The 27,279-nt window shown below is 38.2% G+C and overlaps 1 protein-coding gene across 1 annotated transcript; it reads left to right on the forward strand.

Moving 5' to 3' along the window:
- LOC143855872 (biotin carboxylase 1, chloroplastic-like) lies at positions 1–27,279 on the forward strand. The gene is made up of 18 exons (XM_077365926.1): positions 1–179; positions 299–355; positions 1,166–1,485; positions 2,955–3,051; positions 9,358–9,456; positions 9,598–9,654; positions 10,375–10,446; positions 17,673–17,762; positions 17,995–18,051; positions 21,481–21,669; positions 21,767–21,859; positions 21,941–22,022; positions 22,692–22,798; positions 23,416–23,491; positions 24,552–24,598; positions 24,890–24,952; positions 26,457–26,558; positions 26,981–27,279. The coding sequence occupies exons 2-17, from the start codon at positions 314–316 to the stop codon at positions 26,508–26,510; spliced, it is 1,545 nt and encodes a 514-aa protein (XP_077222041.1). The 5' UTR covers positions 1–179; positions 299–313; the 3' UTR covers positions 26,511–26,558; positions 26,981–27,279.

Consider the following 27,279-nt stretch of genomic DNA (forward strand, 5'->3'; position numbering starts at 1 on the left):
ACACACAAACTCCAGCTTAAGCTTCCAATTGTCTTGGGGGAAGATTCAATCTACAACTCTTCTCCATTTCATCGATTCTCTTCCCATCACCCTCTTACAATTTCTCTCCTTTTCAAAACCCAAACCCATTTCTCCCCAAATTTTCTTAAAACCCCACATTTTTCCCCTCACATTTCCAGGTACTTCTTCACATCTTTTCAGATCCCATCTTGTGCAGTTTTGTGTGGCTTCAATCACCCGTACTGGGTTTATTTTTATGGAACTGAAATGAATTTCCTTTGTTTTTTTATGGATTTAGGGTTTTAGTCCTAACATGGAGACCATGTTTATCTGCAAATCAGTCTGCATGCCTCCTGTAAGTCATTACCCACTTCTTAATTTTTGTTAATTCTATGTTTACTGTTTTTATGGAATTGATTTTTAGTTGAATTCTATATTTAGATGGAAACAATGATTTAGGAGAAAATACGGGAACATATTATTTAGTTTGAGTCATATTATTTTCAATGTAGGAACTTTGCTAAAATTGATTACATGTAATATGCATCTTTATTTAATTTTCCCTTTACTTTCAAGAGCACTCATAAGGTCGGTTTGGATGTCTTTAAGAAGGTTGGACGTTGAATTTTCGTGAGTAATTTTTATTTTTTATTTTTGTTAGTATTTTGCTAACTTGATTACATGCAAGATGATTCTTTTTATCTTTAAAAAAAAAAAAATTAATTTAAGGGCACCGATCAAAGTCGATTTAGATATGCTTAAGAATGCCATTGTTAGATTTATGAGGGTTTTGATATGGGTATGCCTACCACTTTGATTATATGCAAATTGTTTTTTTTTTTTCATTTACATGTGGGCCTTTTTTATAGTGGGTATTACATGCAGTATGTTTATTTTAGTAGTTAGGTTCACCGTTCGAAATTTTTTTAGAGGTATTTAAGATCCAATTTTGGGGGATATTGACATTTTTCTAGTATAATTATGTGGAAGCTGTGCCTTTTTTCTTCTCCTTTTTTAATTGGTTCATTGATTGAACCGGGTCTGATTTATACGGTTTCACAATGTTCAATGTCTGATTTAGATGTATCTAAGCACTTTAATTGACTTGATGTTGTATTTGTTATGTTTCTGATTTGCCTACTTGTGTGGTATTTCTGATTGCAAGGGTTTGTTCGTGGGACAAGCCAGAGGAATAAAGAACTCACAATGTAGCTTTGTTACTGGAAATAGTGTGAGTTTTCTTAGGCAAGACGCTGCTCATGTGAGCCAAAAATCCAAGAAACTTGGAGGAGCACTCAGTGCGACATGTCGGGATGAGAAGATTCTTATCGCAAATAGAGGGGAAATTGCTGTGCGCGTGATACGGACTGCTCATGAGATGGGGATACCGTGTGTTGCTGTTTACTCAACAATCGATCAGGATGCCCTTCATGTGCGGCTTGCAGATGAGGCTGTCTGCATCGGGGAAGCACCAAGTAGCCAGTCGTAAGTGATCTCATTTTCCTTTTTTTTTAGCAATTAGGTATTAATGGTTTCTCAATTGTCATTGAAATAGTTACAGACATCAAATGTCAGAGGTTCATTTCTTCTACTTTTGGGTTTCATTGACGAGCTAGTTGGCATAAATATCATGGTCTTTACTGTGATCTATTGTTGGTAGGCCAATATTTTATAAGTAATGGGCATAACCATTAGCAGTGGGGTACTGTGGTTATGTGGTCTATTTGTTTGGAAAGGAACCAATGCATATTCGAAGATAAAGAGGAGAGATTTAGCGGGATTATGCTTGGAATTAAAATCGTTTTGGTTGATTTGGCTCTAGAAAAGGATTTTGGGATGTGACTTCTCAAGATTTCTTTTGATGTTGGAAAGAAGTCATTGAGAGAAGAAGGTTGGGGGGAAGGAAAGGAAAGATGGACCCTTCTGCTCCCCAAGTGGTCAAGCTTAACTTTGATGTCTGATTTGGGGAATCCTGGTACGACAGATACTGGGGATAATTTTTACATATGAGTAAGGTGAAATTCTTTCGGCATATTTGGATCTGATTGGCATCACCTACTCAAATGTGGCTAAGGTTAGAGCAATATTCTCCGGATTAGATTATACAAACGTGGGTTAGGAGGAAAACTTTGGGTGGAAGGTGACTTAAAGTACTTTATTGGGTGGGCTGCTAAAAGTTGTGGTCCTTGGACATTATCTCACATTATTATGAAATTGTAGAGATGTGGATGGATCTTTTTTTTTTCACTTATTAATATTTTAATTCCTTTACACTTTGGATTTCATCATCTACTGCTTCATATCTTATAATCTTCAGGCTCCAGTTATATACTGAGCTTAGATTCTGGCTTCAGTATGCATTTCTCTAGCTTATAGGTTGTATAGATGCCAAGATTATATTCTGCAACCGGGAGCATATATTGCATGGATGAAGTTTGTTGTGAAATATCAGGAATTGATGTCACGATATATTTAAAATGTTGATCTAAGTAATAGGAAAACATAAAGAACACGCTGCAGTTTTTGTCCTCTCACCTCCCTATTTCGTTTGCCTTGTTGATGATTTCTTCATAGAACATTGGGACTAAAGTTGCAGTTCAGAATATTAGCATAGGATGCAATCCCTCGTGTATCTCAAGATTCAAGAGCTATGCTCCTATAAACAATTTGCAACATGGTCCAGTAAAACTGCAACATCTATTTATTTTATCTATTATTTAATTTTAGCTGTATAAGTGCAAGAATACTTTTTATAACATTATAGACCATGAGCACTCTCATCTCTATAGTTCTAAACATGCAACTTTTGCTGCCCATATATAAGATACTTACGTTGCCTACCCGTCTTCTCTACTCTTTGAAGTTCATCCCCTCAATTAAAATGGTATTGGTAATTTGCATCTAACTTCATTGATCATTTTTTGGGTTTGGACTAATTGCCTCTTACTCTGTGAATGTACGATGTTGCATCCTGGATATGGTTTCCTAGCTGAGAATGCTACTTTTGTTGATATATGCCGAGAACATGGAATCAATTTTATTGGGCCCAATGTAAGTACTCCATATCAAAAGATGAAATGATGTACACCACTAGTATATTCATGATTAGGCCCTTCAAGAGGAGCATGCATGTTAAGTGTGCATATATTCTCTTGTGTGCCTCATCAAGGTTATAACCGATTCTATTGAGTGCCTCATTAAGCTTATAACCAATGGTGCATGCATTTTGGTTGTGTTACTTGTAATACTTTATTGACTATGAAATTTACTATGATGATTGTATTTGGAGCCTAGTGTTCCGTCACTATGCTATGGTTTCGGTGGTGTAGAAATTCATTGGATGGATTATTTTCTTTTGGGATTTCACATCTGGGACTCTATTTTTTTAACATACAATACTGTTAATGTTAGCATTGTTAGTTGCTTCGATTCCTATATATCTCTAAATGGTGCTGCATCCGTGTCTTACATGCTTCTTTTTCCTAGTTGGATAAGCTAGTGCTTGATACAATGTCTTTTACAGTTGCAGAATTCCAAATTTTGGTGAATGAAAGGCTGAAGCTTTTCAAGGAAGAAAGATTGCTCAATAGAGTTCCACAAAATATGAGCTGATATATTTTGAGCAAAAGTATGGATTCTAAAATAACTAAATAAGGAAGAACTTTTTGCTTTGACCTTTAATTCCATATAAAAAAAGGAAGAAATTTTTTCTTTGACCTTTAATATTCCAAGGAACTTAGTCCACAATTCTATCCCTTCCATTGAGAAGCCCAAAATTCTCTGTCAATTCAGCTGGAAAACTTCTAATTTTGAATTGCTACATGCATTTCTATTACGATTTCAATACTTCTATTATGTTTCCATTGTAAGGATAGGAGCAATTAAAATATACTAAATGCTTTCAAATACATGCATTCAGTTCAAAGGCTTCTTCACAGAGGTGCTCTTTTGGAGCTTAGTCCTTACAAGGTCACTGATAGATGCATAACTAATAGGAAAAACTAAGGGGCTGATTTGATGAATAGGAAATTCCATCCGACAAAATAATCTAGGATTTCAAAGGTCTATTTCTTACCTTTATGATGATCATGATAAAAAATAGTATATCACGAGAACTTTAAAAATCTTACAATTGCAAAAAAATAGAAGAGATTTAACAAAGAGAATAAGAGAAAAGATTGAGAAATACATTTGTTAGAGGAAGAGGAGAAGAATATAGTCACTAGGGCATCACAACAAGTTATCCTAGGGCTTCACACCACTAGGTTTGATCAAGGGATTCACGGCATCACACTAAGTTCCAGGAGGATTCAAAATTCAAATTTATGTCTTTTGTTCACAACATAAACTCAATGGCCCAAGGGCCTTTACAATATATAAACCTCTTCTCACGATTCTAGAGACTTCTCTACAACTAAAACACAAGACATGCTAGCCTCTTTAACTTGAATCCCTAACTCTAGAAAGTTCCTACACAAAAACCCAAACACTAAATGTACGACTCGAGGCTTTCCCCACTTAAACATGTCATGGAAATTGATGGACCCCATCTTTTATTATGAAATCACTTCAAGTGATTTAAAACAAAGACATAAAGTGATGCAGGTGCATTCCCGCTTCAAGCTTCTGGACCGTCTTTCAACCACGATTTTGGGCTATTAAATGATAGAATCATGGGAAATGGTAAACTACAAGTACTCATGGTCGAAATTTGGAGTAGTGGTTAAAAAGTTATGACTATTTTAGTAGACTGTGTCTGTTAGTCCTAGGCTAGTTAATGCATTTGTGAGTTACCAAGTTATTTATGAGTTTGGAAGTCCCTAAACTAGTTAGTAGACTAGCTTGAATGTTTTTACTCTTGTATTAATCTATTTAAAGTGTAGCAAAGATATGTAATGGAAGTTTTAGGTGAAGAAGAAAAGCTTTTCTAAGCATTTTGCATGAATTTCACTTCTTGTTTCCCTCCACGACCCAAATGATTGCATTTCGCCGATCCGAATGGTATCAAAGTGGTATCAGAGCATCTAGGTGTAACCTTATGACGGTGATCGTGAGGCAATCCTACGCTAGTGCGTACCAACGAGAAAGTTGCGCTAGTTCAAGTTTCTCAATGGCCAATCGACGTCGCCGAGGTTCGATTGAAACAGAGGCTCCTAATCGAGAGAGGGATCTTCGTGATATCAAGATTGCGGAATTGAGGCGTCAAGTCCAAACCCTCACCAAGAGGTTAGCTCTTCAAGAGCCTCAAGATGAGGTGGAGGAAAGCAATGGATCGGAGTCGGACATCAACCCTTTCGCTCGGCCACACCAACGCCAAGGAGAGAGTGACGTTTCTTCTTCGAAATGTCCCTTTTTACGTCAACGTTTCAATGATGTTAAGGTGGAGGTTCCCAAGTTTGAAGGAAAGATGCAACCGAATATATTTATAGAATGGCTTACTACTGTTGAACGGATTTTTTATTACAAAGAAGTTTTCGACGAGCACAAAGTGAAAATCGTAGCAATCAAACTTCACAGGCATGCCTCAATATAGTGGGAACGATTAAAGCTTCATCGAGAAAAGACCGAAAAATAAAAAATCAGATCTTGGGAGAAAATGAAGAAAGAGCTTCGTAAGAAATATTTGCCGGAAAATTACCTACAAGATGCTTTCGTGGATATGTACCAATTCCAACTAGGGACTCGCTCCGTTGATGAATATACAGAAGAGTTCGACAATATGATGGTGCGATGTGGATTTGCCGAACCCGAAGAACAAACTATTGCTCGTTATCTAGGAGGGTTGGAGCATGACATTAAAGAAAAAGTGCAACTCCAACCTTATTGGTCCTTCAAGGATGTTCATTTCATGGTAAGCAAAGTGGAAAAACAATACCGGCTATGGCGAGATTAAGGGCCAACAGGTTCTTTTAGAACTCAGGATCTAGGTCATGAGTCTACTCCTAACCGGGGGAGTATGTCTCAATCTTGTCCCTCCAGTAACATCTCCCGACTGCCCAATCGTGATGCGAATCCAACTTATGAACAGTATAATCCTTCGTCGCCCCAATGTTTTAAATGCCAAGGATATGGTCATATCGCATTGGAGTGCCCCAATCGTAAAGTTGTCACTCTTGTGAATGGTCAAATACAAGAGGGCGATGATGTAGAACCAACGACCGAGCATCAAGAAGATGAAGAGGAGGTCACCTATAGTGATCAAGGGGAGGCCCTTGTGATTCGAAGGTCTATGAATATGGACCGTTGTAAGGAAGATGTTTGCTTTCGCCACAATATTTTTCACACCCGTTGTACTTCTCATGGCAAGGTTTCCAATGTTATCATCGACCCGGGTAGTTGTGAAAATATTGTCGCAATGGTGATGGTGGAGAAATTGAACCTCAAGACCGAACCTCATCCTCATCCTTACACTTTATCTTGGATTAATCATGGAAACGAGGTAAAGGTCTCTAAGCGTTGCCTTGTTCCTTTCTCCATTGGCACTAAGTACAAAGATGAAATTTGGTGTGATGTGATGCATGTCATTTACTTTTGGGACTCCCTTGGGAGTTTGATCACAAAGTTGTCCACGATGGTTTCAAGAACACCTACTCTTTTGTTAAGGATGGAATTAAGGCGACTTTGGCTCCCTCTAGGTTGGAAAGAGGTCTCAAACCTGACAAGGGGAAGAGTAATATCTTTCTTTCCAAGACCGAATTTGATCAAGAGACTAAGAACAATGACATATCCTGTGCTCTATTTGTTGAAGCTACTGAGAAGCACAAGGAATTTCAACGTCAGATCAATGAATTTATCACAAGAATTTATCACCAAATAAATTGGATTGGACAACATATTGAGTGAACCGATGGAGATTGAAGAGTTAGGTGGGTGGAAACATATTAGATCGATTTCTTCATCCATTTACATTGATCCATTTTTATTCGATCCGACATCGAAGCCTATAGCGTATATTCATGAATTCAAGCATATTCAAAATGGAGACGTATTCTATTTTTGCCTTTGGAATTATGTAGTAGAATTTGTTCCTCAAGAGTTTAAGATGATTAGCATTCTTCGACACTTCAAAACTCGAGGACGAGTCTTCTTGAACAAGGGAAGTTTGGCGAACTTCCAGATCGTGCGTATGGTCTGTTTCGAGTTCAATCATCCGAAGATTATGGCGTTTCAGCTACTTTTAATATTTTTGATCTTATTCCATATCATGAAAGTGACCCGATCAACTCAGGGACGAGTTGACATTCAACCGGGGGAGAATGATACAGGTGCATTCCTCTTATAAGCTTCTGGATCGTTTTTCAACCACGATTTTGGGCTATTAAATGACAGAATTATGGAAAATGGTAAACTACAAAGTTTTAGGTCTTTTTGAAATCTTTCCAACAAGTACTCATGGTCGAAATTTGGAGCAGTGGTTAAAAAGTTGTGGCTGTTTTAGTAGACTGTGTCTGTTAGTCGTAGGCTAGGGCTAGTTAATGCATTTGTGAGTTACCAAGTTATTTATGAGTTTGCAAGTCCCTAAACTAGTTAGTAGACTAGCTTGAACGTTTTTACTCTTGTATTAATCTATTTAAAGTGTAGCAAAGATATGTAATGGAAGTTTTAGTTGAAGAAGAAAAGCTTTTCTAAGCATTTTGCAAGAATTTCACTTCTTGTTTCCCTCTACAACCCAAAGGTTTGCATTTCGCCAATCCGAACGGTATCATAAAGTGACACAAATACCCTAATTACTCAAGTGTCTCTATTAAATCTTCTTTCACCATCTAACTCCCAAGTAGGCTCCATCTCATCTTCGAACGTACAAACAAAACTTGAAATTGACTTTTGCCCCTTGTGGTCCCAGAATTGGCTGTTTTCCCCTTTCATGCTTCTACTATATAAGTCTTGATCTGATTCCTATCAATTTCATATAGAAATTCCTTTATTAAGATGAAGATCTTTATCTAATTTCTTCCTGATATTCCAGTCAGTTAGCAAAAGAATCATTGTAAGATGGGTCCAACTTGAAGACCGTTATTTAACCTAGAGATTGTTTAACTTAGCCATTCTGTTGGAAGAATATGAAAGTGCTCTTAAGTGGGATGTGAATTCTAGCAGTAGTTCTTGTGAAAAAGTGTTGAAAAACACAACTGAGTATTTAAAACAATCTCACCAAGTCAAGTCAAGTCAGTCAGGAAACTCAAGACTTAAGTTGAGTAAAAGGGGTTAGCTTGGTTTCTGTAAAATTTAGATCGGGTATTCAAACACTCAAGAAATCTGAGACTATAGTGTAAGATTTTACCTGAGAAACTTGATTAATTGCTTAAAAGGATTTCAGGTTAACTTTGACTTGGTGCTTGATTGCTATGTTTCAAGTTTTGGGTTTTTAAACCTTATATGAAAAGTTGAAGTAGATCGATTTAACACCTTTACTTGGTTGCAATGTGTTAGAATATGGTATCAGGGTTAGAGAAAATAGAAGAAAAGAAAAAAGAAGAGGAGCGAAGGGGAGGAATCATGAATAGGGAAACTAGATTGTGACTTCCCATGGAGGACCATCACCTTTTATATTTATAAATTTTGATATCTACATGTGTACCACTTAATTATCTAATAACACTTGAGTAATATTAAAGTAGACTGGAACCACCACATTAATTACTTAATAAACAATTCTAACACCTCCTCAAGATAGAGCATATATATCACCCATGCCCCCAACTTAGAACACTCCAAGCAAGCCTTGGTGAAGTTATCACCCAACTAATTTTCGGACTTTACAAATAGAGTATAAATCTTCGTACTCATAACTAGATCCCTAATGAAATGGCAATCCACTTCAATGTGCTTGATCCTCATGAAAAACTTGATTCCTGGCAATGTAGATAGCTGCTTGATTATCATACCTCAAAATTCTACATAGCTTCCCAATAAACCTGGTTTGGATTCTCCATAAATAATCTATGGAAGACAACTAAGTATGCTGATTTTATCACAGCATGGTAATCAGGGGTAAGGAGTAAATGGATTTGGGTCTATTAGGATGGGTTTATGGTAAGGAAATAGATAGTTCAAGGTAGGGGTATAGACAGATTGGACGATTGATAGGATAGGTTGGGAGGACTCTTATTATAAATCTTGGACTGTGCAACAGATCTGAACTATTTGAATACAGTTCAGGACTGTAGTTTTTTTACAGATCTGGACAATTCTGAAAACTCTATTGGAAATTATTGTGATGTTGATTAAATAGCCCTCACAGATTCTCTGATCTTTGATTGAATAGAATTTTCCATTTCGGTGCATAATAGTGCTCTATTGGAAATTCATTTTGAATAATTTTCAATAATCACTACTCATAATTTTACGTTCTTGTAGCCTGACAGTATTCGCATTATGGGTGATAAATCTACCGCCAGGGAAACAATGAAGAAAGCCGGTGTCCCAACTGTACCTGGAAGCGATGGATTGTTACAAGTAATTGTTCAAATGCAGTTTGCACAATAGACATAATAGCATATATATATATTTTTTTATATTCCAAAATTGGGAATAGATTTTTTTAATCTTTATCTTTATTGAATTTTTTTTAATCTTTATCTTTATTGAATTTTTCAGTCCACAGAAGAAGCTGTCAGGCTTGCTCATGAGATTGGTTTTCCTGTGATGATCAAGGTATACTATTTCTTTTCTCCTTACTTGCATTGATTTATCATTGGATATGGCCTATCACAGTGATTCTATTTTTTGTCGTCATCTATCTTAAAAGCTTTTTTTTTTCTAAAAATACTGAAGATGTGACTTTAGACTTGCAAATGGAATTACTAGCTTTTCTATGGTTGAAGAAATAACAAAGACTCAGTGATTGTTACCGATGCAAACAATACATACACTCCTAAGGTTATTGATGCAAACCATGGTTTTAAATTTCCCTAAAACAACCGAAATGTTTCCATTTCCAACCTCACCGAAACGAAATCTACATGAATTCCTTTCACATCATTATTTCCCCGAAATTTTGACTGAAATTCCTTAAATTCAACTGAAATTGTCGGAACGATAAAAAAATGGAAATATGTTATTATTTTCATTTCATTTCATTAATGTGGAGAATGATATTTGGTAGTCAACATCATTGAACTGCATAGCAAATTAACCGTATCTTATACATTGGATTCCAGATCGGTATGGGACCAATAATATCTTGTAACTCTATGTGGTATACTATTGACATAGAGATGGGGTCCTTCTTTATTGACTTTACTATTCTAGACATGTGCACTAACGCATGTCACAACAATTTGACTTAAGGTTCTAAACTTTAAACTGCATCAGCATGTTTCCTACTTTCCATACCATTTGTCATTACTTACTTTACATCTTCATTTTTTGAAGGCAACTGCTGGTGGTGGAGGACGTGGGATGCGTCTAGCTAATGAACCTGACGAATTTGTGAAGCTGTTACAGGTATTCTGTGGTTGAAAATCCTTTCATTTCTTAACATTAAAGTTACAGGCTCAATAGATCTTCACAACTGTTCCATTTGATTCATGCTTTTCTTCATAAATCTGTTTTGTACTTTTGTTTTTTCATCTGCTTTACATCCCATATGCAACCATGATTATATTGTAATTAATTGAAATCCCAACCCTTTTTGGTATCTAGAAATCTAGCTGTCAGCACTGTTTATTATTGTTGCAAAACCTGAACTTTACTTAGAAACTGGCCTCCAATTTTTTGACTTTGACTTGTTCAAGTTCGCGAAAACCTTGTTGAAGTGTTAAAGTTATGAGCTGAGAGGATCGACAACAAGGCCATGCTTTATAAATTCAGAATTTCGAAGAACAGTCAGCAAGTTTCTTGTACAGCAGAATATTTAACATGCACATTGAATTACGGTGCACTTCTACAACTTAAATAGATGGAAGAGGCCAGTTTTAAGTTCAGTTATCTTCTGTGATGAATTTGATGGTTGAAATATATTTAGCAATTAGTTGGGACCCTTTGAAATATGATGATGACACTTGTGAATTCTTAAAGCTTTACATCATATAAATGGCCCTACGGTGTTATCTACTTTTCTCAATGTTGGAATATGTAACTTGCCTAAGGGCATTTAGGACTTTGTACATTCATTTATGTTTTAATATAAAGATATGAGTCAGGGGGAGATTACCCTAACTCATTTATCTCTCTCTCTAAACTTTCGGTTAACATGGTATCAAAGCCTTAGGGTTTTCTGATCCGTAGGGTTCTCTATCAGCCTCCACCTTCTCCGCCACCCTCACATAGCCGAAACCCCCCTTCCCTCTTGTCGTGAAACCCTAACCCAACTCCGGCCAAACTTTCATCTGGGGCACAATGGTATGTTGTCTTTTTCCTCTTAAGAAGGAGTCGTTCCCTCTGAGTCGAAGGTATCAGCCCTCCCCGCTACCATCTTTTTTTTTCCTGCGCATACCCCCTGGTCCTCTCTTTGCTCGCCCCCTTGCAGGCACCCACACCTCCTGGCTGGAATTTTTTTTCCATGAATGAGGATTTGCACCCCACCCCAAGTTTTTCAACTCACATCATTTTTCCTCCTCTTCCTTTCATCCCTCGGTAAAACCTAAAACTCTTTTCTCCCTCTTACTATGTGTTAGATCTACATCTCCTATCCTACTTTGATTCTTGTTTGTCTTTGAGGCTCCTCTCTGTGCCCTATGGCTTCCCTCTTGTTAAGCTTCGTCGATGACCATCACTCTTGGAGCCGTGTCTAGCTTTCTTGGCGTGTCCTAGTTTGCCCACCTATTCAGTTATCTACTGTTATTCGTCTTGGTTGGATTGTCTGTTTCTTTCTTACTTGTTGTTAAGGAGGAGGTGCTTGACAATCCTTCCATAGGAGTGGCTCCTGGTGTTCGTCCGACACCCTCTTTGGCGTCTTCTTCGTCATAATCTCTCTCTGTGGATGGATCATTCCCATAGATCACTACTGTTAAGTTGGATGGGGCAAACTACGTTACTTGGAAAGCAGCCGTCGAGAAGTATCTTATTGCTCGTGGGAAAGCCCACGTCATTCGTCGTGATCCTCCTCCTACGACGGATCCCGCTTTTGATTGATGGGAACATGAGGATGCTCTTGTTTGTACCCTTCTGTCGCAGAGTATGGTCCCTCATGTCTCTGGGCCATTGATGCTTCTGCCTACTGCAAAACGGATCTGAGATCAGGTTACTCTTCTTTACTCTGGCGTGGCAAACATTAGTAGGATCTGCTCTACTTATTCTGAGTGGGTGCGTTTCCGCTGTGGTGATCTCCCTCTTGCCACCCATTACAGCCACTTCGTTGGCCTATGTCAGCAGCTTGATGTTTACATGCCGCTTACCACGGATCTCACAGAGGCTGCCCATCAGAGGGATCAGATCCGTATTGTGCAGTACCTTGAGAGTTTGGGTCCAGAGTACATGCATCTTCGTCAGCAGATTATCGGTTATGGCGATATTCCTTCCCTTACTGAGGTTTACTCCCGCGTCCAGCAGTGCTCTCCTGGTAATCCAGTGATATCTGTTCCTATTGATGGTTCTACTCTCGCGACCTATGATGACAGTACTCGTCCGCCTCGTGGTGGAGCCTCCTCTGGTGGTGGCCGTGGCCGTGCCGGCCGTGGTGGTGGTTGTTCTGGTGGTGGCCGTTCTTTTTGCACTCACTGTTAGCCCGAGGGACATTATATTGACCATTGCTATACCTTGCTTCCCGAGCTTTGTCTGGCACGCTCGGCTCACATGGGTGCTACTACTGCTTCTGCTTCAGATTCTGCTCCCTCTGCTTCTGTTCCTGTACCAGCGGATTCCACCTATACATTATCCCGTGCCGATTATGAGGAGTTCCAGCGTCTGAGGCTCAGTTCTCGTCCTCCCTCTGCAGGTTTCGCCCAGCCAGGTAGTTCACCCACTACCCTTCTATCTAGTTCAGGGTCATGGATCATTGACTCTGGCGCATCCAACCACCTGACTGGTAACTCTTCTCAGCTTTACTCTTTCTCGTCTCCCGCTCAGTCTATCACCCTTGCTTATGGGTCCACTACACCTATCACTGGTGTTGGTCATATCTCCCCTCATCCCGCTCTTACCTTATCTTCTGTTTTATGTGTACCCAAATCACCATTTAGTTTACTTTCAGTTAGCCAAATTTCTAAATCTCTTCACTGTTCTTTCTCATTTTTCCATCTTACTGCTTGTTTCAGGATCTCTTAACTGGGAAGACGATTGGAACGGGTCGTGAGGTAGATGGACTCTATCGTCTTGACTGCCGGCCGCCTGCTGTTTTACATAGCTCTGTGGATACATTTCAGCGGCATTGTCGCCTGGGGCATCCTTCACTTCAGCGGCTGCAGCAGACTTCTCTGGTTCCCGGACCTTTTTCTAGTTTTCAGTGCGAGTCCTGTGAACTTGGGAAACACCGTCGTGTGTCGTTTCCGTCTCGGGTCATTAGTCGAGTGTCTAGTCCATTTGAATTAGTCCATTTTGATGTATGGGGACCCTCTATGGTCGCGTCTAGTATCGGCTTTCGGTATTTTATTGTGTTTATTGATGACTTCTCACACATGACCTGGTTATATTTACTGAAGAGTAGATCTGACGTGTTCTTTGCTTTTCGCACATTTCATTTTGAAATTAAGAATAAATATAATTGCAATATTAAATATCTTCGTACTGACAATGCTAGAGAATACTTTTCTGGTACTTATGGCTTTCAATCCTATCTCTTCCAATATGGGATTCTACATCATTTTTCATGTGCGTACACCTCTCAACAGAATGGTGTTGCTGAGAGGAAACTTCGTTATTTGCTTGAAGTAGGTCGCACTCTTCTTTTTCAGATGAGTGTTCCTAAGGCATACTTGAGTGATGCCCTTCTCACGGCGTGTTTCTTAACAAATCGCCTTCCTTCCTCCGTCTTAGAGGGTGCTTCTTCTTTCGAGATTTTATCTCCTGGTAAGGAACAGTTTCTATTTGGATGCGTTTGTTTTGCTATTCACCTTGGACCTGGCCGTGACAAACTCGATCCCCGGTCTGAGCTTTCTGGGGTATTCCCGTACGCAGAAAGGCTATCGTTACTATAGCCCTCATCTGCGTCGCTGGTTTGTCTCAGCCGATGTTACGTTCTTTGAGTCTGAGGCATTCTTCCAACATGGCGCGGCATCTTTCACCCCTTCTCTCGAGTCCGAGGTCTCACTTCCCTTACCAGATCTACCTGCTTCTCTTCTGTCATCTCCTGTTTCCGTGCAGCCAGCTTCTGCATATTCTACTTCTTCTGCCACATTGGAGAAGCCAGCTCTACCTAAAATTATACAGCAGTATCAGCGGCGCCAAGTTACCGATAGGTCTCTTCTACCTCCTCTCCCACAATCATCTTCTGAGCCGATGATCCCTCTCTCCCGCTCTCAGGTATCTCTCTTCCGCCTTCCTCTGTTGTTTCTGATTTTCCTATTGCATCTCGTACGAGATCCCGTTCCATTGCACATCCTATTTCGAATTTTGTTTCTTATGATACGCTTATCAGTACCTTCCAGAGCTTTGTTTCCTCTTTGTCTTCTATGTCTTTACCACAGTCAGTGGCTGAGGCTCTTGAACATCCTGGCTGGCATGATGCTATGAACCTAGAAATGGGCGCTCTTCATAGTAATGATACATGGGATCTGGTTTCCCTACCCCCTGGTGCCCGTCCTGTTGGTTGTCGGTGGGTTTTCTCCATCAAATACCTCTGATGGTACTGTCGAGCGTTTAAAAGCACGGTTAGTCGCGAAAGGATACACTCAGACTTTTGGTGTTGACTACTTGCAAAAATTCCCTCTGTACGTGTGCTCCTGTCTCTTGCTGTTAATCATAGCTGGCCCCTTCATCAGCTGGATGTGAAGAATGCCTTCCTCCATGGCGACCTGACTGAGGAGGTGTATATGGAGCAACCACCTGGGTTTCTTGCTTAGGGGGAGACTTCCTCTTACGTGTGTCGCCTACGCAAGTCACTCTATGGCCTCAAACAATCTCCGCGTGCGTGGTTTGGGAGATTAAGTGAAGCAGTCATGTGCTTTGGCGTTAAACAATGCGCAGTGGATCACTCAGTCTTCAGTTATCACTCTTTAGCTGGGTGTCTCTTGTTGATAGTTTATGTGGATGACATAATCATCACAGGGAGCAATTCACAAGGTATACAGCGTTTGAAAAGCTTCTTGCAAAAGGAATTCTCTACTAACGATTTGGGTCAGCTCAGGTAGTTCTTGGGGATAGAGGTTGCTCGTTCTTCTAGAGGCTTGTTCCTATCACAGAGAAAGTATGTCTTGGACTTGCTAAAAGAAACAGGCAATCTTGGAGTTAAACCAGCTTCTGCACCCATGGATCCTAATGTGAAACTCGTTCAAGAAGAATGAGAGTTGTTGGAGGATCATGGCAGGTATCGCAGGCTTGTCGGTAAACTTATATATCTCATGGTTACTCGGCCAGATATTTCATATGTTGTTGGAGTTGTCAGTCAGTATATGAGCTCTCCACATACTTCTCATTGGGCTGTGTTGATACAGATTCTCAAGTATTTGAAAGGGGCTCTAGGGAAGGGATTGATGTTCAAAAGACAAGGCCATATGAAAGTTGAAGGCTTCTCTGATGCAGATTGGGCTGGATCCCCAGCAGATAGACGGTCCACCACTGGGTATTGTACATTTGTAGGTGGCAATCTTGTTTCATGGAAGAGTAAGAAGCAGGATGTTATAGTTAAGTCCAGTGCAGAGGCTGAATACAGGCAAGGTTTTAAATCTCGGTTTCGGTCATCAGCGAAACCGAAACGTTTCGGTTTCGGTACGAAATCTTGTAAAAATTTCTCCAAAATTTCAGTGAAAGTTCGAAAATTTCCGAAATGTTTCACCGAAATTTCGGGTGAAAATTTGTACTTCACTGAAACTTTTCACCGAAATTTCCGAAACGATTCACCGAAATTTTCGAAATTATGAAATTTCACCGAAACGAAACGTTTCAGCCGAAATTTCCGAAACGTTTCGGCAAAGTTTGGTACTTTTCCGACTCAATGTGAATTTCGTTTCGCCGAAACCGAAATATTTCGGCCGAAACGTTTTGTTTCGGCCGAAATTTAAAACCATGAATACAGGGCAATGGCACAGACAAGCACGAAACTTATTTGGCTACGTTCACTTCTTTCTGAAATTGGCTTCATTTCATCTTCTCCTTCGCAGCTTTATTGTGACAACAAAGCTGCAATATACATTGCCAACAATCCAGTCTTCCATGAGCGCACCAAACATATTGAAGTGGATTGTCATTTTATCCGTCAAAGAATCCAGAAAAGAGAGATTTGCACTGTGTTTACTTGGTCAGGGGACCAATTAGCTGATATGTTTACAAAGTCCTTAAATAAGTCAAAATTGAGTGATATATGTAACAAGCTAGGAATGTATGATATCTACATTCCAGCTTAAGGGGGAGTGTTGGAATATGTAACTTGCCTAAGGGCATTTAAGACTTTGTACATTTCTTTATGTTTTAGTATAAAGATATGAGTCAGGGGGAGATTACCCTAACTCATTTATCTCTCTCTCTAAACTTTCGGTTAACACTCAAGTTATTGTGACAAGTATGATGGATGAATGGGGAATCCAACCCTGGTGAGTTTTCCTCAAATATCAGGAGATTAAGTTTATTGTATCTACCTATACTATGGGGTGCATTTATGTATGCGTAGGCAATGAAAATTCATTAGTCGATAGACTGAGAAAGTACAATGTGGATTGTATTACTCCGAACTATATGCCTGAGTTGTACACTTGTAAATTGCTAGACATTGGTGGGTCTTTCTTCCTTTTTTCCAATGAAGATTTGCTTCACTTGTTCGAAAAGGAGCTTTTGTCAAAAAGTTGTCGGGTATTGAAGTAATGAAATCTATTAGTAAAGCTATAAGTTTGGAAAGCAGAAATGATGCATATGAAATATAATACCACTAACTGAAAGAACATATATGAAATCTAATTCCACTAACTGAAAGAACTTGTGGTAAGGCACTTTTCTAAGTGATTCATACTTTTTTTCTTTGAAGTTATTACAATGTCAGGCTATATTTGGGACTGTATCCTATTACTCTGATTTAATTGTCAGTCCAATCGGCTTCAGTAGTTCAAAAAAGAAGAAAGATATCAGTACAACCATGTTTTGATAATTGCACTGACCCATCTTGTCTTTTATTATTTAAAGAGCTGTCAAGGGTTATTACAGTTCCCAAAAAGCTCTTTCAAACCAATTAAAAAGGAAAACACAAGCTGAGTTTGTGCAATTATTAAAGCATGATTGTGCCGATATCATTTCCCAAAAAAAAATTGTCAAAAGTTCGGGGACATTGAAATTTGTCATCAAAGCTGGAATTTTGGAAAGCAGAAACGCCTCTCATGAAATCTAATGCCATTAACTGAAAGAACCTGAGATAACGCTCTCTTCTTAATGATGTGTACTGTTTTCACTTTTTTTTGAAGTTATTCTAATGTCAGGCTATATTAGGCAGTGGATACTACTTCTCTGATTTAATTGTCAGTGTGATAGGTTTTGGTTGTGTTAACTGTTAAATACTCAGTGACCATGCATTTTATTTGAAGAGTTCCGAAGTATGGGAACCTCATATTTTTCTCATTCATGTGCTGAATTAGAATTTCTCCTTTTCACAGCAAGCAAAGAGTGAGGCTGCAGCTGCATTTGGAAATGATGGTGTTTATTTGGAAAAGTATGTAAAGAACCCAAGGCACATTGAGTTTCAGGTAAATATTATAATTGGACTTTCAGGCATATTTATTACAAACCCTAGTTTTCTTTGTTTAGATATTTTTAGTTTAGCATCAATTTGAGTTTGGATAATTGTGCTAACCTTTCGAACTGAGTAGGATGAAGAGTTGCAATTGACAAGTTTACTGTGATTGAAGAATTTATGGCTGAATATTAGTATCATAGTATGAAAGCATCTGATTTATAAATTCCTATTTGCCTTAACAGGTTCTTGCAGATAAATACGGAAATGTTGTTCACTTTGGAGAGCGTGATTGCAGCATTCAGATATCGATGACAAATGTTTTTAAGATGCAGTTTGCATGTTGTGAAACAACCAATTACTCCAAAAGCTTAAGCTGTTGGGGAAGATGTTATATACTTTAACACTCCCCCTCATGTGTGGCCCCTCTTTTTAGGGTTGGCCTACACATGGAACATGTGGCCCCACATCTGGGTTGGCCATTGCATGTGGATTTTCAATATCAAAGAGTTTTGAACTCATGGCCTTTGCTCTGATACCATGTGAAACAACCAATTACTCCAAAAACTTAAGCTGTTGGAGAAGGCACTATTTAATGTTTTATACTTTAACACATGTGATACTCGTTTGTATTTCCTTACATTACATATCAGTGCCAAGTTTGGGATTCTTTTGTTTATTATCGCCTGTCTTGCGTCATCTTGAATGATCAATCTGCACTAGGTTTTTAGGATTCTAGCATTCAGTTTCTCTCTCTGTCTCTGCCTCTGCCTCTGCCTCTGCCTCTCTCTCTCTCTCTCTCTCTCTTGGGGGCTTCAATGGCTGCCTGTCAAATGCATACCTGAAAAACACTTGTAGATTTTTTGGAAAGAGGCAGCTACTCATTAAGGAATGATCTGACATAGCATTATTAGTGCCTCTTGATTTAAATGGTTTGCTAAATAACTTGGATGTAGAGAATTGGTTAGTGTTGGACATGGATACGAGTTCTCAGACATGGCCGACTTCAAGATGCCTGGTGTATCGACACATAAGAGTATCAAGATATTAAGGGTTTTGTTGATGTGAGCTTAGTGTAGCCCATGTGAACTAGTAAGTTAACTTTCAGTGGACTGATTTTACCCTTGTTAAATAACCAACTTCTCCAACAGCTTAAGCTGTTGGAGAAAGGCGTTATTAATCTTTTATACTTTAACACTCCCCCGCACGTGTGGCCCACTTGGCAAACACGTGGCACATGTGGTCCCACTTTGGGCCGACCATTGCTTGTGGATTTTTGCTATCTGGGAGGTTTGAACTCGAGACCTTTGGCTCTGATACCATGTTAACTAACCAGCTTCTCCAAAAGCTTAGAAAGGCGTTATTAATCTTTTATACTTTAACAACCCTTAGTTATTAAGACATGCAAAATTGGCACTAAGTTTTGTGGTAAAAAATGCCTTTGAAGTCAAAATACGCTCCCTTCTCTTTTCCCTTCCTCAAACCCTTTCTCCATCACAAAGGAGATACAGAAAATTAACATTTTGAGTTTCAAATGATGACGTAACCAATCACTTAGAGGTTGTGGGCTCCCGTGAAAGAGTTTTCCATTTGGAGTTAAGAGGGGAGCTGGGATTGGGTTTTAGGGGTGAGTTTGACATCACAAAAATCCATCAAAGGGCTCTCTTACCTGTGTTTCTTTTGCAGAAAGGAGTTTTGAATTGACAATGATGATTGTGGCTAGGGTTTTGGTCGCTGGACTTGGAGAGAACAGGATTTTGGTTGCATTTTTGGTCTCTGAATGGTAAAATATGGGATGTGGTAGTGGAGTTTTGTGTTTGTGTCATGAGGCCTTTACTGAAAAAGATGGTTTGGTTAGGTTATATAAGGGTGGAATATGATTTGTCCTAAAATTATTTGTGTTTGCTAAGATCACCATTTAAGTTCTCTTTTTTAGAGAAGAGGGGATCCGAAGATTCTTAGAAGTTCTTTTGTTTACTTCTTTGAGAATTTCTTCTCTCCATCCCCTTCATCCAAGAGAGAGAAAGAGAGAAGAGAGGACTCAAAACTGAAAGGGTATTCTGGTTTTAACCTTTTAGCAGCAGTTTTGATAATAGAAAGTAAGGGGCCAAGTACAAGAAAGCCACAAAAATTATGACAACTTTGCCATTAAGCAATGATTAAATAGGTCTAATGATTTATTGCTCACTTGTTTTTACAAGCTACACTGCCCTCATGTTAACAAACATGTAACAGTCAAATGTGAGAACGGCTAAAAAGAAGGAAAAATTGGGAAATTTTAAACAAAAAAGCCGAGAGGGGCGTGCCTGTGTTTTTATGAATCAATGTGGCAAAAAAGTCAAAAGTCCTTACGTCCTTCTTATGTTGGTTAGCTTCTTCCTGTTATTCATATGGAATTATTCTGGTTGATCCAATGACATTTTGCCATATGCAATTACTGATTTAGCTATTTTTTAGCTTATTTAAAATTGAGAAGACATGGGTTTGACTCTGGGACCTAGGAAGGGTGGAAAAATTCAGCTTTTAAATTCGCTTGCTAAAAAGAATCTGATTGGCCTTGTGTTTATCTGAGCCAGGGGTGTACTATTATCCATAAGTCCTGAAAATTTAACAGCCCTGCCTGGGGAGGCGTATTGGCTTTCGGAAGGAATGGTTAGCGTAAATGGCAAGTTTAAATGGTGTGATTAACAGAGATAGAATTACTAGTTAAAAGCTTTTAAGGAAATTTGGGGTAGGATGGTTAGAAGGTCCGGATAACTTAGGAAATCCTCAAGGTTATTCTCTGAATATGTAAATGGACCAAGATCCAAAAGAACAGTCTTCCTGCCCTGGTGGTCGGAAGAGGAGCCTTTTCATGGAATGGTGTTAAACATGATTCTTCAAAAGATAAGAGGAATGGTCTATGTTGATGAGCTAGCAGTGGCTAATGACTTCCTTGTTAGATCTGGGAATCGGCCAGAGGATAGATTGCATCGGAATAGAGTTTGGGATGTATCTAGGAAGATGGCCATCCCTTTTTTGGAAGAAAAAATAGCGCCTCGATCATCCCCTGGTTTCATGGGAAGGCACTTGGGAGCTGCAGGCGATGAGTCGATCTCCCTTCTCCAAAGTTTCCTCGATGCTCTTGGGAAATGCTCTTATTAATTTTGGGTATTAAGGGGTTAAGATTCGTGCTAGAATGATGATGTTGCAGACATGGATCTTCAATGAAATTCATCCAGGAGGTAAAATTAGGAGCTTGCGGTAAGATTGATAAAGCCGAATAGTCATCGTGGAAGATCCTTGTGAAACTTAGTTTAGGCCTCTCATGATAGTAGAAGATATAGTTTTTCAATGATTCAAGGATAGTTTTTGGGCGGTCCGGGTAAAGGAGGTGATCTGATAGGTTGTCCTGAAATATTAACTTGGTTTTTCCTTCAGTTATATAATCCTGGCTTTTTACTTGTTGATTCTATGTAATGAATTTAGGGACCACTGGTCCCCACTACATAATCTTCATAGTCTCAATAAATTTGTCATTTTTCAAACAAAAAAAAAATTTGAGAAGACATCTCCTTGATTCTTAACACTTTGATTTGCAGAAACAAATTGCCAGAAAGTTCTGTGATGCTTAATCTCTGTCAATCTTTTTTATTCCTATTTTTAATAAATTAATTTTAAGCAGAATACTTTTTTCCAGATAGTGTGTAAGTTTATTGCATAAAAACTATATTGACTCTGGTTTTGTTTAACAGCGGAGAAATCAGAAGCTTCTAGAAGAAGCTCCTTCTCCTGTATTAACCCCAGACTTGCGAAAAGCTATGGGTGACGCGGCTGTTGCAGCGGCTGCGTCTATAGGTTACATTGGTGTTGGAACGGTTGAATTTCTCTTGGATGAACGAGGTTCCTTCTACTTTATGGAAATGAATACTAGAATTCAGGCAAGGATGGACCCACAAAAAGTTTTCGAAGTTATCTTTTTTTTTTTCTATCATAAATTTGTAAGTAAGAAATCATATCATATCTGGTTAAATTCAGGTGGAGCATCCTGTGACTGAAATGATTTCTTCAACTGATTTGATTGAGGAACAAATTCGTGTGGCACTTGGAGAAAGGCTCCAGTACAAGCAGGTAATGATTGGTATTTTCAAAATCCTCCTTGGTATCTTAAAGACTAGGATTATCAGATTTCATACCTGTTACCATCTGCAGGAAGATATTGTGCTCAGAGGACATTCAATCGAATGCCGTATTAATGCAGAAGATGCTTTCAAGGGATTTCGTCCAGGGCCTGGTTACCTTTCCTTGTTTCTTTTTCTTATCTTTTTTTTTGAACGATCAAGTATTCATTAAAAAGTGGACCGAGATGGTCAGAAATAAAATAAAAAGTGAAAGATCAAGTATTCTTTTTCTTTTCTTTTAAGCATTAATTGTATCAGCTATTCCCATCGACAATCATCTAAGTACCCATATTTATCAACAAAATAGAAAAAGGACTATCGTCTATGTTCATAACATTTTGTGTTAAGTTTATCTTCTATTTCAGTTCCTTTCTATTGCTTTCCCCCCGTGAACCAGCTTCAGATTTTCATCCATTGGTTTTTGTCCGCTGGTCCTTTTTCCATTGGAAGACTAATGTGAAGTTATTTCATTTAGTAGATTGATTGCTGCCTTTTTTTCCTACTGAAATCTACTTGTCAGAAGATCATCAGTACAGTAGGTCTAAAATTTCATAATGCCGTTGATCCATGGGCATATTTATGTCATCTTGCAGGAGAGGGGTGCATTTAACATTTTGCCTCTGTTTTATTTTACTTCTGTTTTGTGGTGTACGCATCCATCTTTGTTATCATTGCGTTTTAGTTGAATTATTGGGCTAGTTTTGAAATTCTAAAATTAATAATTATGATGCACAAGGTTTACTTAATTAGCTGTTTTATAACTGAATGCACTTAAATGATAGGGAGGATTACTGCGTACTTGCCATCAGGAGGTCCATTTGTGAGAATGGATAGTCATGTTTATCCTGATTATGTGGTTCCCCCCAGCTATGACTCCCTACTAGGAAAGGTGCACTTGTCTTTTGATGAATATGCATACATGAATCTCTCTCTCTCTCTCTCTCTCTCTCTCTCTCTCTCTCTATATATATATATATATATATATATATATATATATATATATATATATATACACACACACACACACACACACACACACACACACACACATATGATTATATGTGTGCACAGTGCCCGCAAAGACATGATACATGTCTGTATGTATATACTTATGTTTGGGTATGAATTTTTGTAGTTATGAGTGTTGCATGATGACAAACTTGCTTACACATGCGTGGCATTGTATTCGATTGAGATGTCTTGAGTCACTTTGTTCAGTGGGTTTTGATGAAACACGTTGTGTCTTGGATCCAGCCATGGATTTAAATTTCGGTGTCGGTCCCAATTTCGGCCTTGACCGAAACCGAAATTTTGGCTGAAATCCGGTAAAAAAATAATAATTAATTAATAATTTAGGAAATTTCAAATTTTGAGGGAAATCTGAAATTTTGGATTTCGCGCAAATTTCGGTTTCAGTCCCAACCGAAATCCACAATTTCAGATTTCAGACGAAATTTAAAACTATGGTTCCAGCTATGGTACTAACTTGTATGCATCGTCTGCTAGCTAATTGTTTGGGCTCCAACCAGAGATAAAGCAATTGAACGCATGAAGAGGGCTCTTAATGACACTGTTATCACAGGTCAGTGACTAATTCCTTGATTACAACCATACTCAGATCAATAGCCATTTGATGGGCACTTAATTGTAGGACCAATTTTGCTTCATATAATATGAATGGCTTAATGGATTTATCCATTAAAGCAGATATCCATGTTTGTGCGATCCATTGACAGGAATTAGGAAATTTTCTCTTTTGCTTATTGTTGGCACTGTTTATATATATTTAGCAGTTTACTATATTGGTGTTTAATTAGATACACGTCAAGAAGGTGATTTTGGGAAATCTGTCAAGCTGGCGAGTGCCTTTGTTTATCTAGTACACTCATATGTCTTAAGTTACATAGGTCAAAACATCGCATGCTCTATTAAAGGGTTCTGGAATGGGAGGCTAATGCTATAATATAGTTTAAGATATCATCGTAACCCATAAAAAAGGGCTGATACCAGTATACAACATATATTTTGGGTTAACTGATACAATGCATGATCTCGTATAGTATCACCAATTTATTTATTTTTTAATTTTTTTTTGATAGGTAAGCTGGGATTGAACCTCTGACCTCAATCACCAATTTATTTCTTTAAATCTTATTTTGTGCACCTTCCAGCACTGTGCATGCCATTTCCATTATTCTTTTCTATTCTTTTCTGGGTTTTCTGATTATCCTCACCTCTATATTTTTTTAATTATTTTTTTCGGGTTCCAAGATTTTTGCAAATTTCTCCTCTTTTTTCCCTGGATCTTTAGCTAGAATGAAATCTATCTGTGATAAGTATCTCCTATAACTTCTGATGCACACTGTTGGAAAGTAGCATATTTAGGACATTCAAATTACCTGTGATAAGTAACACCTATAACTTCTGATGCACACCGTTGGCAGGTAGCATATGTAATACAATCAAACCTTATTACTTTGGTTCTATAACAGTGGCAACCATCAATTTCTCTCATAATGTAGAGACAGCTTCAATGATTTATAAACTCCATGAAAGCAGTGAATGCAATCCACCAGTAAATTCCGTTATTTATAGTCCTCTTACGTGTCAGTTTATATGACCTTAATTGCTTCTTTTGGCAGGAATTCCTACAACCATTGAATACCATAAACTCATCCTTGATATCGAGGTACAGGGATTTTCATCTTTTTTATGAACTTTCTTAATTATGACTCGCTGACGTAAAATTACTGAGAGAGTGCCAGTGGCAACGCCTTTCCCTGTCAGATAGCTTGGCTAACCGAACCATTTAGCTATCAAATTTCTACGTGTGGATTTGGTCTCACCTTTATAAGGCTTTGGGATCTATTTATTCCCCTTTTTATATGAATAAATTTCAGAATTGTCGAAACGTTAATCTCCTGAAGCTGCCGATCTATTTATAATACCTTGCCATCTGGTTGTGCCCATTGTATTGCAGGACTTCAGAAATGGCATAGTTGATACAGCATTTATACCAAAGCACGAAAAGGATTTAGCTGCGGTAAGAATATTTAATAAGCCCATGTGTGACGTATTTTTCATTGTTAGGTTTCTATTGCTGCATAATATAATAATGACCCTCTATTTCTAAATAGTTGTTGGTGCATGGCACATGTTCTTAGTAGATATTAGGGAAAAACCATTCCATTTTATGTGTTAGTATCATATATGTACTATTTATATGGTCTGATCTATTTCTTCATTTTTCTTTCTAATGCTTATATATACTAAACTGCACAACCATCCCCCCTCCCCCAACCCACTTCCCCCCCCGCCCCGCTGCCGAAAAAAAAAAAAAAAGACCTAAACTGCACAGTGCAGCTAGCTCTAATTAGTTTCCTTCAACAGGGCCCATGTGGGACCAACTCACATAATGTCATCTGTTTTGGTTGCTTATGGGTGGACACCACTGTGTGGAGCCAATCAGAAACCATCGCCTTTTCTTATTTTTCCATACAGCGTGTACTCCATTATAATTCTCCACAACTCTATTATTGTATATGTATAACCGTACATATTTATGAGCTTTTCAGTTTTTTATTTTCCTCATGTTTGACCCCTGGATACATGTCCATGTCGTCACATGGCTCTTTCAGAATTAGTTAAAGAACTGCTTATATTTGAAATTTTAGAATACTTTTAAGCTACAGTCCAATTCATTTGGAATGACTAGATTATACCCAGTTTTTTCTATATCTAGAATTACCAGCGTAGAAAAGTTACATTTTTTTGTGTGTAAAATAGGGGGTCATCTTACTGGTTTTTGTGCAATTTCATTGAAAGCCCATAATCGTTTTTTTTCCTCTCTGTGGATGTTTTTGTTACCATTTGATAAATCTGGGATTCTGGTTACTCTTTCCCACATCCCAAGCCCCTCTTAAATCAAACATACTCTGCCGTACTTCAGAAATTGCAAAATTGATACCATTTACGAAGATTAAGCTACGACTGCAGTTCTTTGGAAGTGGGTAGAAATACCTAACTGGAGTTTTAAAGTTGATTCATATCTTTATGCTAAAGTAGCTCTCCTCATTGTACTTCTGTCATTTCCACTGAATTTCAATAAGCTTTGCTTTTCATATGTGTGTTTTGGTTGTTGTTTCAATCTATCTGGTGGGTGCTAAGACAACCTTGAAATCCATCCAATAATTTCTAAGGTTCCTAATAATCTTCTTAAGGGATTTGCTAGGGTCCATCGCAATAGGCATTTCGTGGAACGTCTGTTGCATGAGAGAGCCGCCACATAGGCTCACTTCCAACAGATTTTGTCATTATTCACGAGGTGGCTGCTCTCTCATGCAACGTACGTTCCACGAAACGCCTTCTGTGATGGACCCTAGCAAATCCCTCTTCTTAAATACAATTTATTTATTTTCCTTTTTGGGTGGTTGGTTTTGTGGTGGTGGTTTTAATTGAATGTGATTTTTGTGGAGGTTCAGTTTATGTATTTATTTATTTAGTAAGTGAGTTGAATGCAGATTGTTTTGTTTTTTTTGTGCTTGCAGCCTCAAAAACTGGTGCTATCGACACCCAAAGAACTGGCTGGCATGAGCGCATAGCAAGATTTAATGTGCGGAACTCCAACTGCAACCAAATCTCTTTTAAGGGTGATCTTGTTTTCTTGTAACAGTTTTTGACATGATATAAATCCTTTATTTAATTAATTTTCTTTGTTTTTTTCCATAAAAAAGTGTTTTAGCTAATAAAACAGTGAACCCATGTATGTAAAATTGGAAGTTTTAGATTCCTTCTCATAAGGAGAAATGAGGAATCCTGTATTAGTAGAAATTCTTGCTGTTAGCTGTTTAGGATTTCAATTGTTTCATGGAAAGAATAGAAATCTGATATTGTCCAAGTTGTTTGGTTGACAATAGATCTTTTCTATGGATTTAGGAAAAATATGAAGTGCCCATCTGATCTTTTATGTGGTGGTGGTGGTTTCAAGTGAATGTGATTGTTGTGTAGGTTCAGTTTTTTTTTTAAAATAAATAAATGAACTGATTTAAGTTTGTTTTGTTTGTGCTTGCAGCCTCATAAACTGGTGCTATTGACACCCGCCACGTAGTCAAGATTTCATGTGCAGAACTCCAACAACAACCAAATCTCTTTTAAGGGTTGATTTGGTTTCTTGCAACAGTTTTTGACATGAGATCAATTCTTTATTTAGTTAAGTTTCTTCATTTTCATTAGTTTTTTTTTTTTTTTTCATTTTCCTTAATTATTTTAGCTAATAAAACAGGGAAATCAAGTATGTAAAATTGTATGAATCAAGACCTTTATTTATGCTTGAATTTTGGAAGAGAACTTTTCTAGATAAATTTTCCCTGC

Source organism: Tasmannia lanceolata, unplaced genomic scaffold (genome assembly GCF_043159265.1).
Source record: "Tasmannia lanceolata isolate RefF3 unplaced genomic scaffold, GAP_Taslan_0.1 ptg000023l, whole genome shotgun sequence".
NCBI lineage: Eukaryota > Viridiplantae > Streptophyta > Magnoliopsida > Canellales > Winteraceae > Tasmannia > Tasmannia lanceolata.